Genomic DNA, 18,343 nt, shown 5'->3' with positions numbered 1-18,343 from the left:
AACACACTTTAAGTGTTGAAATATGCTGTATTAATCAAAGAAATTTTCCCAAAATATTCAATTGCTGGCAAAATGACAATGTAAGCAGGTCAGAGACTGTGAGCGGACTTATAATTCACAGAAAATAGTGGTTTAAGCAAAATGGACAGTCCTTTGATCCCATGAGTTAAACCTGTGCAACAGATTGTCTATATTATAGACTCACACTAAACACTGAAGACATAGGTTTTAGTATTCTCTATTTATTTTTCAAATATTATAAGAACTGTTATAAATACTCTGATGCCTTTTTCTTTATTTTCTGTACTTTTCTGACAATTACACTTTAAAAAAAAAACTGTATAAAATACAGAATCTGTAAACCTGAACAATTCTTAGTAACTGGTTTCCACACAATGGACATGTATCATGCCTTAAAGACCCAAATACTTTTCATAATTATCGTAAATCTTTCATATATATTAGCCAACAGTTGTAATAGCCTACCTATATTGCCACAACTTACAATGAGACTAAGTTTTTACCTAGCATTACTAAATATTTATGTAAATGGTTATTAACAAATGTTGAGGGTGAAAGCACAGAAATTGTACAATTTTACATTTGATTCAACAAGCTTAGAGTTCTAGATTAACAAAATAGTGATTAACAGGAAAATATATTTAGTATATTAGTCACACAGAATGTAAGAAAATAGGCCTCCTTTCGACAAGGAAACACATGAAATATATTTATATGTAATATTTACAACATACAGAAGCAGTATTAACAAATAACAAGATATGAATGATATAATACAATGAAAATACTTATGAAATATTACAATGAAATAACAAACATTAGAATATACAAACGTATTCACTGTATTTAACTACAGCATAAGAATGATTTAGAAAATAGTAGAATCTACTTATTTACTGAGAGCAAGTTCAAATCTAAAACGGTGAGCGTTGTAATATCATTATGCTCAATTATCTTTATATATATATATATAAAATGTGAACAAAACAACAACAATATAGCTAAAAAATACTATCATTAAACAATTATCTTTCTTCAATAAAACAATGGTAATATTGATATGAATTTTATATTCAGCACCAATACTATATAGCACTAGAGGATTTAATTTATACACATTGGTGCAGGTTGCCATTTATAAATTATTGGGGGTTTGGGATCTTCCTAATATTTTTCTGCGCTTAACGAAAGTTTTCCATTAAGCAACATGTACATTAATTTAGAATCATAGCTCATCTAAAGCAAGCCACAATTTATTGATTTCTTGAAATTGATATTTATTACTGTATATTTGAAAGCATGTGATTTAAAATGTATGGTTTTGGCAACATGCACCCTACATAAATATATAGGATTTGTTTCTATTATGTAAAACTAGGAGAAAAGGAAGAGGTATTTGTGTGCAAAATTAAATGCATGTGTTGTCTACTAACAATGATAAGATGAAAGAAGTATACATAATGAATGTATATGTACAGTACATAGTTTGAGTAAAAGAACATAGCTTACTCTAAATAAATATATTCTAAAACTTGTAGTTTGTCATCTTTAAAAACCTATCAGTACTATCAATCCTTTTCTCAAACCACAACAGATAAAGCAGCTAAAAGCAATAATTATGCATAAAAGGTTTACATTTTTAAAAATCAAACTTCTATAACATTAAGGTAGTACTAGTTAAAAAAAATCATTTTTAAAAATATATACAATTCGTATAAGAAATTTAAAAAAAGAAAAAAATGCAAGACTGCTTAAAATCTGATATACTGTAATATAATAATAAGATACATAGATAAGATTGGCACAAGGGACGAAAACAGGTTCCTCTTAATTAACCATGATTTCGTATAGATTCTACACATGCAAATAATAAGACGTACACAAAGTAGTTCAAGAAAATTCGAATATCAGAGGCACTAAGATTGTTTTCAAAGTATAAATCAGCACAAAATATAAACTACATATGTGAACAATTCAAGATTACCATAATTTACAGAATATACATTAATATTATACATATCATTGTACTCAATTTTCTGAACAATTTGCATACTTGCATTCTATCAATGAACAGTGGCGTATTGAGGTGGAAGGCCATTTGGCCATGCTCTTCATCCCTTTCCTTACGTTGTCAAAAAAACTAATTAACTAATTAATTTCTTTAACCAGACACACCCAATAATTGACAGCACCCAATTTAAAATCAATTCCTTGTTATGGAAATCCTGCAGACACCACTGTTCATGAATAAATGCTAAGCAAGCAAAGCATGGAGACATGAAAAAGATTGGGATAAAATTTCAAAATAGACTTTTTTTTTTGAAAGCTCCATACAATAATCTTCAGCCCTGTATATTTTGGTATATTTCTCTAACTCTGGTACATCTATAACAAATAAATCTTTACAAACAGTAGAACCGGTAATAAAAAATACTAATTGCATGTCTTTTCCTCACTGGTATATAATAAAACATCTTACAGTGCCACTAGTTAAAACTTCTGTAATATTTAATACATCAATCAAAAACAAAATCATCAAAAAATTAACTTGAATCATACTTAAACGTTCCAATGGGCCAGAAACTTAATGGTCAATATCCCCATTTAAATTTAACTAATAAAGAGTGGTGAAAGGTGTTCTTCAGATAGAAATATAGTCAATAAAATCAAATAACCTAAGTTAGATATCACCTTGACACTGATGTTCATGGATAGAAATTCTTTTTATTCAGTAATAGCTGACTCAAGTTCTAAGACAATATAAATGGGATGGCTGTAACTTTTCAGGATCCATGGATTTTAATCATTTCTGGACCAATATGCTTTATGACTAATTTTTCGTGTGTATGGACTGTACGTCTATATTTTCTTTACATTCTGGAATGTTGTGTCTTAAACTTTAATAATTTATTGAAAGTTATAGCTAAATGTAAGATTAAAATTTTTGACTGTGGATATATAACAAAGCATACATTGATTGTATAAGTTAAAAATTTTTGTTAGTGCATGATTTTCAGCAGGTCCTGTAGAGGAATATAATATGCTCGTTCATTTCTGTTTATAGTGTCAATAGTAATTCAAATTTTAATTAAACAAACACAGGAAGGAAGGAAGTTAAAAGTCTCATCTAAACAATACTTTGGTTATTTTAAGACTAACAAAATGAATAATTCTAACATCAGCACAAGCCTAATCTTTTCAAAACAACCATCTGTAATACTAATGTTACAGGAAAAAATCTATTCTTGAAATAAGCTTTCAACACATAATATCAAACTATTTCTGATCAGATATCAAATTGTAGGTTCTTGTTTTAAACATCTGAAATATGAGGATAAAAATAAAACAGCAAAGCAAGTAAAATTTTTTTAAAGGGGCATTGCCCAATTCCGTGACCTTGAGATGTTTATTGATTTTAGGCTCTACGATAGAATGTAATAATATTTATTATATTCTAGCCCTATAAATTTGGTTTCAAAAGAATTACATGTAACTTTGACGTTAACTACACCAGCCGTGTTTGAATAAAAATATTGCCTGGATAATTGGGCCTAACCTTAAACTTGTTAGCCAGACACTGGTACTGACAAAAATGGACAAATTGTCCACAAGATTTCATTTCCTTCAGAATGAGGACTAAAAAACTCCCAAATACTGTATTTCAACAGTTGTAAATATCTAGCAATATCCCTGTAAGTTTGGTAGAAATAAAAGTATTTTCAAATTTATCATTTTGACCAACAATTGTAACCTTAGTATAAATTTCCTCATTAAATGAACATTTACATTAAATTATTGTATCATACATGGAATATAAACAATGACATCATTAATAGAGAAAATTAGATAGGGTCTGCCCTCCTTAATGTATAAACAATTTGGTTATAAAAGGGTTTCTTTCAACCTTAAAGATCCATATGAAGGTCTCATAAAAAATACAATCATTGTAACAAACATTGTAAATCTGTGAAGAAAAATACCGTTTGGTATTAAGTATGTACTATATGAATTTCAATGAGTAATGGTGGTTTATACCAAGTTAGTTTTAGTTTATATTATAAATGAAAATTAGGATGAATTGAATGATTTCCTATAAACAATTTATCTCTAAATGATTAATCAATAGTTTATCTCAAGTTTTTAACTAGGTGAAATGGGATGAAATGATGAATGAATTTATAACAATGGATGATAGAATTTGAGATGGCAGTAAATCTCAATAAATGATTTCATTGGCTTATAAATGGAGAAACCAGTTATTCTCCTTAATTGTATTTCTCTATATGAATAGCTGCCTTCATGAAGTTTACACTAAATATTATATATCGCACAATAGTTGCCATGGGAACATCTTTGCCCTAAGTCTGTCAAAGAAGAACACACTATTTCATAGTTTTGAGCCCATTAAAATGTGGTTCACTGAAGCGTTTTTTTGAAAACAATATGATAAAGCCTTCTACACCAATAACCAGTTCCTGAACGGCTTTTTTTCTTCACAAACATATAGTTTAAACATAGCTTATAATCACTGATACACATTGTTGTCTTCCAATGGAATTTTCATCATTTCAACTGGTTTTGATTTGGTGCGTTCATTTTCCGCCATTTTGTGGCTTTTCATATGAGCACTTCTGCTTTTAACTTTACTGAAAATCCTGGAATATGGAATAGAAAACACATTAAGATAAAATCAACATGTAATCATTTGGAATTTTGAAAATATCTCTTAATTCTAGGACATGTAATCCAATACAATCATTGCTCATAACCTTGTGTTTTCCCCATTGGATTAACAATCGTCCTGCAGTGAATCCTACTAGGTTATTTATGTGGTAGTTTTAAGATTTTATTTGCTTAGAATTACTCTAAAGGAATGAATTTAAGATTGATGCGGGGTTTGTATGTGTTTCAGGTTCTATTCCTGTGTTGGCTGAAAAAGTGCCATCCTGTGTTCCACTTGCCCTCGTCAGTGGTCCAGGACGTGCTTGACAATGAACAGCGATGGTGTGCACATAAAAGAACCCTGGACAGTTGGAATTCGACGAGGAGCCCATGTCCCGGTAAAATGTCCAAATACACACTGCATGACATATTAATGAAATCTTCATTAAGTCGACTGGTACACAAAAGTAGGATCTTAAATTCTATTTCATTTTATTTGTATGTGTGTTTACATTTTGATAAGCTTTCTCGATGGCCATACTGTAGTAAATTCCATGTGTAATTTTTAAAGGACAAATTTATCACTTTGAGTAATGATAAAAGGGGCTAGCATCCATTCTCAACAAATAAATTTTGCTGGCATATAAAACATTACTTTAATGAAAATTCCAAGCGAAAAACCCCACAAAAAATAAATTTTGAACAAATTTAATTGAATAAATATATGCTCCTACCTGTCACATAATTTACAAGGGAATATTTCCTCTCCCTTTTCATTATAAACAGGCAATGCCTTGGTACTAGTTGATGATCGTGGTTTATTTGTTCGAGGTTGACGTGGTTTAGCAGGTTTAGGTTTTGGTGCATCATCAGAGTGACCCTTCCAAACACTTGTACTATGCATTCTACGATGACCACTTAACGCCTGTTTTGAAGTAAATGCCTGAAAAAAAGAACAGATAGTATGAAATGCAAATATATGAAAGAATTTTTTCTTAATCTCTTGGCACTGCCCAAGGCTACTGCTTCTTCTACCATCCCAAACCTTCCTAGTCACTTGAAAGGACGATGTACTATTTCTGTGACTCAAGTCTGTTTGAGGTGGTCTAGGAAGCATTGTTTTGGACGATTTCCAAAATGAGCTAAAAATTCAATGATAAAAAGATCATTTCTAATGTTTTCAGGGAACCAGGGTAGTCAACACCAGCAAATACAAAGTGACATTGATAAAGGGTTAAAAACCAAAGAAACTGGTAAATATAAGATGTAAACCTATTATAATCCTTTGCAGGCATTTAGTACTTGCATAGAGCAATAAACTATAAACACATACTTATGGAGAGAGAGAGAGAGAGATGGGGTTTAATGTCCACTCGACACAAATGAAGTCATTTTGGGACTAACAATAACATATGGTTCAATTATTTCCATAACTCGCTTGCACGTAGGGGCCTTTAGCAGTGGGAGGAAACTGGACGACCCGGAGAAAACCCAACTCCTTGTCACGTACAACCGTGGAATCGAAACCATGCCAGTTGACTCAATGACAGACCTTATGATATAGCGCACACACTAACCATTCAGCCCCCCCCACACACACAAACACATACTTATGGAAAACAATTACTGATTTATTTGGGTGACATTCCTCTCAATGTTTTCAATTTAGTACAGTAACAAATGTGTATGGTAAATATGGTTTCTGATTGTTATTGCTTGTCTATATCCAAGACATTAATAGCATGAAAATATTTGAGAGAATACTCTTTGAAACATCACAAAAATAAATCAGTAATTATTCTTTCAAACCTATTCTTTTTATGAAAACCTATTCTTTTTTACACAAAATTGTGGGATCAAACTCACTACTTGCATAGATGACAGAACACCCCACTCACCTCCTATAAGCCTCAAATAAAGATATTTATAATGTTAAACTTGTACTTACAGCATGACAACCAGGATGATCACATGTAAAAGCTGGTGATGATGTTGGTGATGGTACAGTCAATATAGGTATATTACCACTAACATTAACATCACTATTACTTATAATACAATTACTAGTATTATTATCAACAACCATTTCAACATTTTTACCTACTTCCTGTAAATAAAGTAATCAAAATGACATTGTTAGAGGATGTATTTCTTAAATTTTTGAACATTTTGAGACAAGTATTGTACTTGTTAAAATGTTTGAGTAAGGCCAGAGCAAACTTCACCAAACCATCATGAAAATTGCCAATCTGAGCTCCTAGACGCTTTACTTTGGCAGGCCTCCATCCTGCACCACAGAGGATTTTTTCTCAGTCAACATTGGACCGAACCCGACACCTCCTGGTTAGTGCCCATCCTACTTTCCCTGAGCAAGAAGAAAGCCATAGTATTTGAAGTAAAATAGGTGTTAAAAGTAAGTAAAATCCTACCATTTGTTCTTCAGTTTTATCTGAAGCACTGCTTTCTGTTTCTGATTCAACTGTTACAGGAATGGAAGGGGCAACAGCAGGTGGAGGGGGAGCGGGATTTTCTTGTTGACGAGATCGTAAATTGTATAGATCTTCTTGTTCACGTTTACGACGTAGAATTCTCAGTCTTCTATAATCTTCAGGACAAACTTTCTTCCATAGATAATAAAACTGTACACATTGTTTTACATTCTTTGTTTCAACCTTAAAAAGATGAACAATAGCTGAGTATTATTAACAGCTGAAATACCATAACACTGATTGACCAGGATAACTACCATTTCACTTTAGTTTGTTATGAATTTTATGTTAAATAATTACAGAAATGCAAAAGACGAAGGTGTCAGACAATACGATGCATACTGTATAACACATAATTATCTTGCGCACAATAACTTCTTATTTTCTTTTCTATATTGAAGTTACCCCCCCCCCCCCCATCTATCTACTGCAGGAGTGATGTAGAAACAGCTGCTTATATTTTCTGGACAGCCACATATGGTCAAAACCACATTTATGGAACAAACAAGTCTCCTAAAACATCTTGGTGATACTGAAAGGAAGGCACCATAAATATACTGCATAAATAATAATAAATGACAAGTTTTCCAAAAACAACAAGAGTTTACACGTCAAAAAAACAAATGATGCTTACCGTTTTAGAAACAGTGAAGAAATCTTTGTCAAATTTATGTAAAGCCTTGTGAAAACTTTCAATTTCTTCTGTTGACCATGCATCTGATTCTGAAATAAAAAAAATCAAATAAAATCTTTGTAAACAGCTTTCAAAATATAAACATATATACATCAGTATCCCACGTTACCTATAATTCAGCAACAGCAACTGATTCTTTAGACAGAATGCAATAAATGTATCAACGAACTCAAATCAGACAGTTATCACAAATCTATAGTCAATGGTCACCAGCCAACTTTCTATATGTTATTATTTAGGCGACAAATATTGTTCAGCATTTATCAGTTTTCTCAAATTCTTTCATTCTCCCATATATAATAATTTTTTTACCTTGATAATTATAGGTCAATAATGTATGATAACTTGGTAGTTTAGGTGGTTCTTCCATCAACATTAATATAGCTTTCTACAAAATAAATTTTACATTATCTTTTAAAATTTACATTTCGACTAGATGCATTTAATAGGAAACACATTTCTTAATCAGAAATCTGCATAAGAGGACATCGGATGGTGTCCATAGCACAATTACTCAAATGCTACTGTTAGCTGTATATGTAAACAGAACAAGAACATTTCCCCTTTAAAATTAAAACATCTAGGTAAATATTGCAAAACAAACCACATGACAGTCCAGTATGTGTGATTATAGTTCAATACCTGTATATTGCCTTTTGCCATATAGAGTATGTGTAAGGCATATTCTACATTGCTACCATTTCCCTTGACAGCAGCAGAACAGGCAAATTCTTGAAAGTATTGCACTGAAATAATAAAACAGATATTATTAAATATCATGAAAATCAATTAGAAATGAACTGATATAATGCATAAAACAATGCTTTTAATAGACATTTATCAACAGATAAAAGATTTTATTTTTTCAACATCATCAATATCCCAATGCAATTTTTAATTATTTTTTGCCAAATTCATGAACTTACAATCATCATCAGAGTTATCTGCCATGGCAAAGGGCTCCCACATGACATCCTCCCTTGATATGGTCCTCAAGGCATCTTTTTTATTTGCTTAAATTGAAATAAACATTAAGCTTAGCATACTATGTGTGATATCCTAAAGAAGTAGAAAGTTTTTGGATATTCAATAAGCAGATGAGTCTATGTTTGGTTGAAATAGGTTACTGTCAAAATCAATTACATTTATTTTTATGGTGTGTGATAATGTCTCTTTAATATAATACAATTTAAAACAGTCTAGCTTTGCGCTTACAGATCCTCAATGTTAACCGTTCATTTACCATACTGTATCCCCATTTCCAAAGATTTACTATGATTAAATTTTTTAAAATATATTTATTAATACATACGATTAAAAGCAGGCAACAAGGCTTGAAACTGGGGTCCTACATTTACATGTCTGAAATACAGAAAAAAAACAACATCATTATACAATGTGAAAGTTCATAATCATCATTATATAACGTAAAAGTTCATAATCTGATCAATCAGCAGAGTAATAAGAGAAGCTATTTATAATTTAATAAACTCTAATATTATAAACTATTTAATCTTTACTAATATTTGTGACTAATATTTGGAGTTACGGGCACAACCCAGGCAGCGCCAGGTTATTCTATAGTTAAAAAATAAAATACAAACTATGAAATATAAGAGTTTTTAAAGTAAAAGTTAAACATACGGCTGAATATCTGTTTCTGGTGGTGGGGTTTCTTCTTCTGGTTCAGCTTCATCTACTTCTTCTTCTACAACCTCTGGTTTTAAACCTAGACTACCTGATTAACAATAATATTGATCATACAATATTCCTAAAGATCCAGATCTTTTTATTAGTCACAAGGTTATTAATTTTCAAATGAAAACCTTTTTACAGTATTCAACTTACTACATAATCTATGATCAATGGATGTTTTTGTGGCAATATATGACTGGTACTTGAATTAAAAGATAACATTTCTATTATTATAACTATTTAGAAATTTTACATGGGTTGGCTATTTACAAATGACTTACTTCTACGAATTTGCAGTCTAGGTGTAATTGGTGCTGATCTTGGTGAAAATGGGCGGTTACTGTGAATGGAACAAAATAAACCTGAACTTCTTCTCACTGGACTCAACATAGGAGGAGGGGTGTATGGTGGAGGTGTATGGCCAGGTCCAAGCCTATTCATATCTCCTCCATCCCACAACCTAGGTGAACGAAGACGGCTCTGAAAACTGTTCAGATGAGGTGGTATGAACAACGGTGCTGGACGATGTTTACGTTTAAATTTGATTGGGCTGGTAAGTAAGCCAGGATTTCTAAAAACGCCTGCTCCATCCGATTTAGAGAACACATCTTCACTCTGACTTTTAGATCTTCCGATCAAGGTTTCTTCTTGTCTTCGGGCTCGGAACAATGAATCTTCTGTTCTACTACGAGGTCTCATTAAGCTTTGATCAACACTTTTTGATCTCATTAATTTAGATCTAATATGATCATCACCTGATTTACTTCGCATTCTAACCCTACCACTAGGAGAAGAAAAGTCAGTTTTCGGTTTTGCAAACGTGTCGGTTTTAGTCAATAACATTGTTAAACTATTATGTGTAAGCTGAGGAGAACTGGTTCTCTGACTGTCCATTGATAACCGTCTTCTACACTCGGATTGAGAACTTGTAATGGGTTTAAAGTTCTGAGATAAAGATGTATCACCGGTACTGGAGGAACTATAACTCGGACTTATAACTCGATGCACCGGTTTTGGACGTGACGCCATCAACTCTCTTCTAATATTATCAATAGTGCTCTGAGATGATGACTGTGAAGATGGTATACTATGAATGGTTGGCTGAATATTTGAAAGTTTGTTTTCTTGAGAAGATTGATCAGCAATTTGGTTGGCTTGAGAGGAAAGCTGAATCACATCTGGTAGATTGCCTAAGAAATGAGCTACCAGCATATCCTGACTCTGAGTAGATTGAGGAATTTGAATGTCACTGGCAGAAATATAAGAAACTGATGATGGCGCAATGTTCTGTGATACGGATGATTCTTGTTGTCTTTGATCAAATTGTAGCCCAAGGGAAGATGGAGTCATAGGTAATGGTTCGGACTGTATGTGCAGGAGATGTTGAGATAGTTGATTTAGTTCTATATTTTCCAGTTCACCTCCAGATGTCTGTGGTTGAGCACCTTGTCTGGTAGCATCAATACCCTGTACTCCCTGTTGTACCAGGTCTAAAGGGGGAGGGAAGGAGCCCTGTGAGTGTAAAGACTGTTCTAATTGGTTACGCAGGGTTACTGGATTTCTGGCTCCAGATTCCATGGAGGCTTTCATATGTTCAGCTAGTTGCTGTAGTTGATCTGAAGTTTGTGGATCAAACTGGTACTGTTGTTGCTGATTAGCCTCTAACAGTTGCGCTTGAGATACATGTATTTGAGGCATGATGTGAACTTGGGCAGTTTCATGAAGATTCTGCTGTGCCTGTGTGACTTGAGGTTCAATCTTAACTGGAGTCTGCTGGATTTGATGTTGTTGCTGGTCTTGTTGCTGTTGCTGTTGCTGCTGCTGTTGTTGTTGTTGGAGATGATGATCATGGATGAGTTGCTGAATCTGATTGGGTTGTAATTGTTGCAGGATCTCAAGTTGTTGAGATGTAAATTGTGATAGAGCTGTTTGTGGTAGGGAAGATGTGTTTTGTTGAAGTATATCTATCTGTTGTGGGGATAGAGACTGAACAGCCACTTGTTGTAGCTGTTGTTGTAGTAACTGTTGTTGAATGGAATCAATTTGTTGAAGTAGTAGAAGCTGATCTGGAGTGACAACATGCTGGAGTAGGGCCGGCTGCTGGATGATTCCCAGCTGATTTGAGACTGCATCAGAAACTTGTATCTGTTGACCTGATGTTTCCAATGGCTGAATAAGAAAATGTAAGATAAATAAACTTAATAGGTTATCAACAATGTATACATGTAGTCTGTATTTTTGCAAATGTACAACTTATTTTGTTGCTCTTTTGAATGTATTTTAAGACTATTTCAGGGTAAAATTGATTTTGTAAAAAAAAACGATTATGTATAAAATGGCAGTAATTCTGAACACAAAACTAAACAAAATATAGTTCTATATTATGAAAGAATGAATAACTGTTGAAATACAATAAACTGTACAGATCCTAAGCCTTAGGGTACCCCCAAAGTCAACAATCCATATAAGACAAAAATCAAGAAATAGATCATGGACTTCCTAAAAGGGCTTACAAATATCTAATACCTGTAGACTTGGTTTTATGTCGTCTAAGAACGCCATGTTTTGTTGTTGTTGTTGTTGTTGTTCTGTAGCTGCCGGTTGTGAAATAGAATGAAGCTGAAGTTGTTGTTGAAGTATTGGATGCTGCTGGCGTAAAAATGTACTAGGTTCAGAGGTGTTAGGTTGTTGCTGAACACTTGTGGGATGAACACCCTGGGATGTTGGCATATTTTGACCAGCAGTAGTATTTTGTGGTGTTGTAACCAACTGAAGACTTTGAGTTATTGAGGGTAGGACATTAGTTATTTGTGTCCTCTGAGGTGCATTTGGATTCTGGTTTGGAGATGGCCGTGGTCTTGGTGGTGGGGGTTTCATTGCACGTGATTTATTTTTGATGGAAGACTTTTTGTTTGGATCATCTTTATCCTTATTGTCCTAAAAATATAAATGAAAAGTTATACCAAGTCTATCTTTGATAAAATCATGTTGTGAGTTAGCTCTATTTATTAGTGGTCTGAATTGCAACAGGAAGTTATATTGGAGTTGTTTCCCTTTGAAAAATACTAATCATACAAGATTTTAGAGGTATCATCGAATAAAACCATTTCAATTTAATAATATTCGGTTTATTAAAATCCAAATTATCTATTTGAAAAACAGTAACATTCTGTCCAATATAAATTTTATTCTTTTTATTTAAAATATAAGAAAAATTGCATTTTTTGCTTTTGAAAAACAGCATTTTTTGTAATGAATATTGTATCTTTTACACATGAAAAATTCATAAAATCAACTTTTGCCACTACTGTTCATACAAACCTTTTTCATATAACCACCATGTAATCTCATATGACCATTTAAAGCTGGTATATTCTTAAACTTCTTCTGACATATACTACATGTTACTTGAGGCTTCACAACTTCCTCACTGTAAACACAAAACAGAGTTAAAAATACTGTTGATATAAAGTTTAAACAATGTCACATTATTTTCTTCCACATGAACTTTGGGAGCCACAGTGGCTCAGTAAGTAAGGTGCTAGCTCACCAACAGGAAGTTCTTGTGTTTTCTCCCAGGGTGGTCTGAGAAAGTTCCTCTGAATTTTTCAGTCTGGTTCCCCTTGTCAATTGTGCAGTAGTTTGGATGGTACGAAAAACCAATGTGTACTCAAAAGTATGACATTTACCCCAATTTCGTTTAAACATCTGAGAAGTAATATTTTTTTTACAGATTAAAGCCTACATATAGGATTCCCAATGAAGTTAAGAAGATACAGCCTAATTTTGAAATTGATAGAAATATTACCTTGGTTTGGCCATATCAGCAGGTGTTGTATTATTGAACCACAATTGTCTTTGATGTTGGGCAAGAATAGGACTAGTTGGCTGAGGAAGTGTAGGAGGGACAGGACTAACAGGACTATAACCTGGTGATGGTGCCTCTTGTGGGTTGGTAGAAGATTGAGTCATAGCATTACTGACAAAGTTATAAACCTGAGCCCTGTCTTGCCAGTTCTGTTTACTTGTGGTGGGAGCTGGTGGTTTAGGGGCTGTTTGACTTGGTACATTACTGGCCGATTGTTGTTCAAATTGGAAAACAGGTTGTGTCTGTTGTGTATTGGTATAACTAGGACTAGGAGAAGGGGTTGTATTAGCACTATATGATGGGGAACCCATTTGCAGAATCTGGGTAGCTTCTTGAAATGCTCTTTGGTCAGCAGCCCTGGGTTTTCCATTGGGTTGGGCAGCGTTTGTGATACCAGCTGCTGCCATGGCCGCTAAAACACTACTAGCTATAGCTTCTGGTGACTGATGATGATGAGCTTCAAGATGTCTTCTTAACGAACGAGCATCACAATAACTTTTTTCACAATTTTCAACTTGACATTCGTATGGTTTCTTCTCTCTATGAGTCATCAAATGACCATTTCTGACAAAAGACAAAGGTTTACATTATACATTAACAGAGAGAGAGAGAGAAATGGGGGTTTAACGTCCACTTGACACAAACTAGGTCATTTTGGGACTAACATATGGTTTAATTTTATTTCAATAATTCGCTTGCATGTAGGGGTCTTTAGCAGTGGGAGGAAACCGGAGGACCCAGAGAAAACCCACGAGGTTGAACAGGCGACCCTACTCCTTGTCACGTACAACCGGGGATTCGAAACCACGCCAGTCAACTCAATGACAGACTTTATGATACAGCGCGCGCACGCTAACCATTCAGCCACCCAACCCCCCCATACATTAACATATACTTTACGATACAAATAAATCAAGATAATATGATATGAATAAAAACGTTTTCCTTTGTAATATTCAAACACAACAGTTGTATTAAAATTATAATTGTTTAGATCACCTAATTCCACCTTCATATATATCTGATTTAATTATGCTTTAAGTACCTTCTCATTCATTACATGTATTTTCATGTAATAAAAATCAAATTGTGTTCCCTGTAACAAAGGTTATTCTTTGAGAAAACATTTGAACTTAATTTTAATATGTCAGATTTCACTTACATTTTTTTATCATGTAATCTGATTACAAAAGTTGACTGTTCAGAGTTGTTTTGTATTTGTTTATTTATTTTTATCCTATTTCTTTAGTTTTTTGGCCATTGTTATTGTAATATAAACAGCACAGTACAGTTCCGTGTTTCAGAAAATGGATATTACTTAAAAATTATATTCTTGAAATTAACTATAAAACAAACGTAGCATGAGACATGCAGACTTTCCACCATCTATCTGCTTACTTACAGTGCTGCAAAGAGGCATTACTAGTATCAATTTCCCCAAGAAAATACATGTAATTTTGAATAATATCACTTAAACCGACATTATTCAAGAGCTAATTTGCCTACTGAAGTTCTTTCTTTAGGCCTTCAATGTTATATAATAGTAAGTGCAGGGGACTGCACCACACAAAATTTACACAAAAACAAGTTATATAGTTATAATCATTAATCAACATAAGACCATAATCCACTCTCTAGGCCATACCGTACTATGTTTATTTTACAAATTCTGGGATTTATTTGATATGTATTCATTCACGGAGTAAAGGCTAAAGGGGTTTTTTGTATATTAAGATTTGAAACATCCTTATCAAGGAATTGACCAATTTGTCCCAAATTTTGCAAACACAAAAAAATCTAATTAGAATACTCCAACATGTAACAAGAATGTCTAATGTCTAATTTTTAACTGATCACTGTGCTTGCCATATGTAATGTACATTTATCAACATACATGTAACAATATAGATCCTCATCTGCTATTCCGAGAAGTAACCCCTTTATAAAATAACATATCATGGTTGCAGAATCTGTACTTACAAATGATCTTGTCTTTTGAATCCTTTTGAGCAAATGTTGCAAACATATTTCCTTTCTTCACTGTGTGTCAATCGATGTTTAGCCAAAGCACTTGAGTTATTAAATCCCTTACCACAGGTCGGACATTGAACATTTTGTTTTAAAGGTGAAATTTGAGATTTAGCACGATTTTTTCCCTTTTTACCACCGCTAGTATTTGTAGGGGATTCGCTGGTTAGTCTTTGATCACTAATACCTGGAAAAAAATAAACATGTACCAACTTCGATGATGGGCTGTTGAATTCATATCAAAATAAAAATGATAAATCTGTTATAGTACTTATACGTACATTGTATCAAAGTTAATAAAGTTAGGATTGTAATACAAATGATTTCTTTAGATCACTAGCTACTTGCCGGAGCCATTGACAAATATCTGGTGTTTAAAGTATGTTACTACTGAATCGAGAGATGTTGTTTTCTCCAGTTCCTCCCCACTGCTAAAGACCTTGAAATAAAGATACACCATGTTAGTCCCGAAACGGTCTAGTTTGTGTTGAGTGGACATTTTTCCCCATTTCCCTCTGCATTGATTATGAAATTCATGGCGAGTTCACTGGACTGAATGGGCTTCACATTTATTTTATTTTACATCTAAATTTGATCTAAAATACCTTTTTTAAAAAAATTACCTGAACTCCCTTGTCCTTCACTATCAGTAGTAGTAGCACTTAAATTACCATTATCTCCTACTCCAAATCCTGAATCAGCAAACGGTTGAGGCGATAAAGATAGAGCCTCATTAACATTGCCATCAAATAAATCATATGTATGTGAACCTTGACCTTCTGGCAATCGAATATTTTGAGATGGATTACCCATGATCCCGTCATCAAGCTGTGCAGAGTTTGCAGTATTCATATCAAAGGCACTTTCAGTCAGTATTTCACTGTCATTATAATTTATAGCACTTAACATGGCATCACCTGCCCCGCCAGAAGTCTGATAACGCATAACTTGTGGTCCAGCTTGTGACGTAGTAGATGCTGGACTTGGCTGTCCCAATTCTTGAAAGGCGGAGACAGCCAATATATGTAATGGGGACATTTCTTTCAAATCAGACATACTCAAATCAGTACGTTCATAGGATTTTATGTCTCCTTTGCTATCAACGAAACTATTATCACTCATCTTTGAAAACTGAGAATTTGATTTATTAATAAAATTGTCTTTTTCTTCTTTTAAAGAAGACATATTTGACAAGTCGTCGAGGCTAAATTGTATAGGTCCTGTGAATGCGAATGGCAATTGCATTGAAACACTGTTTGAGTCGAGAAATGCTGGAGAATTTGAAATATCTGATGATTGTGGGGTAGCAAATTGTAAACTAAGGCCTTCCATTTTCTTTCTTCCTGGTAAATCTTCTGATTCATCTGTCCCTGACTGCCCTTCTTCCATAGCCCACTTAACTGACACATTCCTTTGACTTTGAGCAGATGGAGGATAATACACACCCTGATTGTGTTAATATTATGCAAGTTTCTGATACAAGTGTTGGCAAGCCAAAAAGATTACATCTTGATGCTGTTCTTCACTGGAAAAAAAAAAGTTTGATTAATGTAATGCCATTTATGCAAGTCCATTTTTAGAATCAATTTGATCTCCCATATTGTTTGGTCTCGGGAATATATGTACCAATCGTACAATCCCCCTGCACTTACTAATAGAACACTACAGTTCACTAAGAAGATAACACAAATTCTTAACTTATGCTACATAAATTATGACCAGAAATCTTCCAGTAAGCAAGACTCAAAGCAAGGCCTATTATTATTTCTTGGGAGAAAACTCTTACAAAACTCTTTCAACTCTATAATATTAACGATTTGAATTTGAGAATGTACAATCGTAATATAGCCTGTTGTTAAGATTCTGTAAAGACTAAAAGAGTAAAATGGATTGTTTAGTTAATGGGACGTTGCTACAGACACATGCCTATTTAATAATTCTTATCAACTTTAATAGTTTTAAAATCTATAATAGCATGAGATGAGCTAACCAGATACCATAACATTGTGTAGTACGGTAACTTTATTTTAGGTTGGGCTCAAAGCATTACAATGTGTTTATCTAGATATTGTACACATGTAGCTTCTTTGCCTGCATATTAGTAAGTGTCCGATTGCTTCCCTGCACATGGCGTCAAAAGTTTATGGCGGTATCATAAGTAGTGAATTAACTTATTATACACCTGACAAAAATACTGTCATCAACCTTGCCTCGATGACAAATCCATAAATTAAAATATTACCTATAAACTATTACAAAATCCACCAGGCTGGGATTTCCTCAAGATTTATTAAGTCCAAAAGTAACAAAAATAAATATCCCCAAAAATGTTGAAATGGTTAGTAAATATCTAATCATGTTTTTCGAGAGAAAGTGTAAAACTCCAGTAAATGACAATTTCGTGATCGAAATAAAATACTGCCGTGTTTTGATTTGATGCTGATCTCATAATCATTTTGACAGGTGATAATAATACCACGTATGAAAATAAGCAGACGACATACATTTACACTTATTGTCTGACAATTAATGAAATTTAAGTGTTATTGTCAAATATATATATTAGTGTATACGATGCTATACTTTGATATTTCATACACAATTTCATATGAATCGTCATATACTTTTCTTGCATATTTACGATTGCGCGAACGTGTGTTTATTTTTGTGCCAATACGTGACCTCTTCAAGCCCCAAACACGCTTTATTTACAACCGCACGTGCATTGAACCCTTTGTCATCGGAATGCTGGATAATTAAACTGTTGCATTTTCTTACCTATGAAGTTGAAAAACGCTATTTATTAAATACTGCAGAATATAAAATTGACAAAATTAGGCCAAAAGGTACGGCCATAGATTGCCAAATCCTGACAACACAAATATT

General features: G+C 33.4%; 1 protein-coding gene and 1 long non-coding RNA gene across 2 annotated transcripts; one reads left to right on the top strand and one right to left on the bottom strand.

Moving 5' to 3' along the window:
• Positions 1-222: 222 nt before the first annotated feature.
• LOC126821039 (uncharacterized) lies at positions 223-18,329 on the bottom strand. The gene is made up of 17 exons (XM_050549331.1): positions 18,236-18,329; positions 16,081-16,982; positions 15,410-15,644; positions 13,370-13,993; positions 12,883-12,991; positions 12,088-12,498; positions 9,843-11,730; positions 9,511-9,604; positions 9,179-9,228; positions 8,793-8,879; positions 8,509-8,612; positions 8,179-8,254; positions 7,807-7,895; positions 7,113-7,355; positions 6,632-6,790; positions 5,418-5,626; positions 223-4,676 (listed from the first exon to the last, which is right to left on the bottom strand). The coding sequence occupies exons 2-17, from the start codon at positions 16,844-16,846 to the stop codon at positions 4,547-4,549; spliced, it is 5,274 nt and encodes a 1,757-aa protein (XP_050405288.1). The 5' UTR covers positions 16,847-16,982; positions 18,236-18,329; the 3' UTR covers positions 223-4,546.
• LOC126821041 (uncharacterized) lies at positions 4,951-6,737 on the top strand. Its single transcript, XR_007680234.1, has 3 exons — positions 4,951-5,081; positions 5,868-5,936; positions 6,634-6,737. It is a non-coding gene; the product is annotated as an uncharacterized LOC126821041 (long non-coding RNA).
• Positions 18,330-18,343: the final 14 nt, after the last annotated feature.

The sequence above is a fragment of the Patella vulgata genome, chromosome 5 (genome assembly GCF_932274485.2).
Source record: "Patella vulgata chromosome 5, xgPatVulg1.2, whole genome shotgun sequence".
Classification (NCBI taxonomy): domain Eukaryota; kingdom Metazoa; phylum Mollusca; class Gastropoda; family Patellidae; genus Patella; species Patella vulgata.
Note: the sequence above shows the minus strand (reverse complement) of the source record. Positions and strands in the feature narration are given on the sequence as shown.

What these genes read in the sequence shown, in the direction of transcription:
- LOC126821039 (XM_050549331.1), bottom strand. Translation starts at nt 16,846, where the DNA reads ATGGAAGAAGGGCAGTCAGGGACAGATGAATCAGAAGATTTACCAGGA. An exon ending in TTCAAAAGACAAGATCATTT is followed by an intron (nt 13,994 to 15,409) that starts GTAAGTACAGAT and finishes GTCTTTTGTCAG; the next exon opens with AAATGGTCATTTGATGACTC. An exon ending in CCTTGTAAATTATGTGACAG is followed by an intron (nt 4,677 to 5,417) that starts GTAGGAGCATAT and finishes TCCATATTCCAG; the next exon opens with GATTTTCAGTAAAGTTAAAA.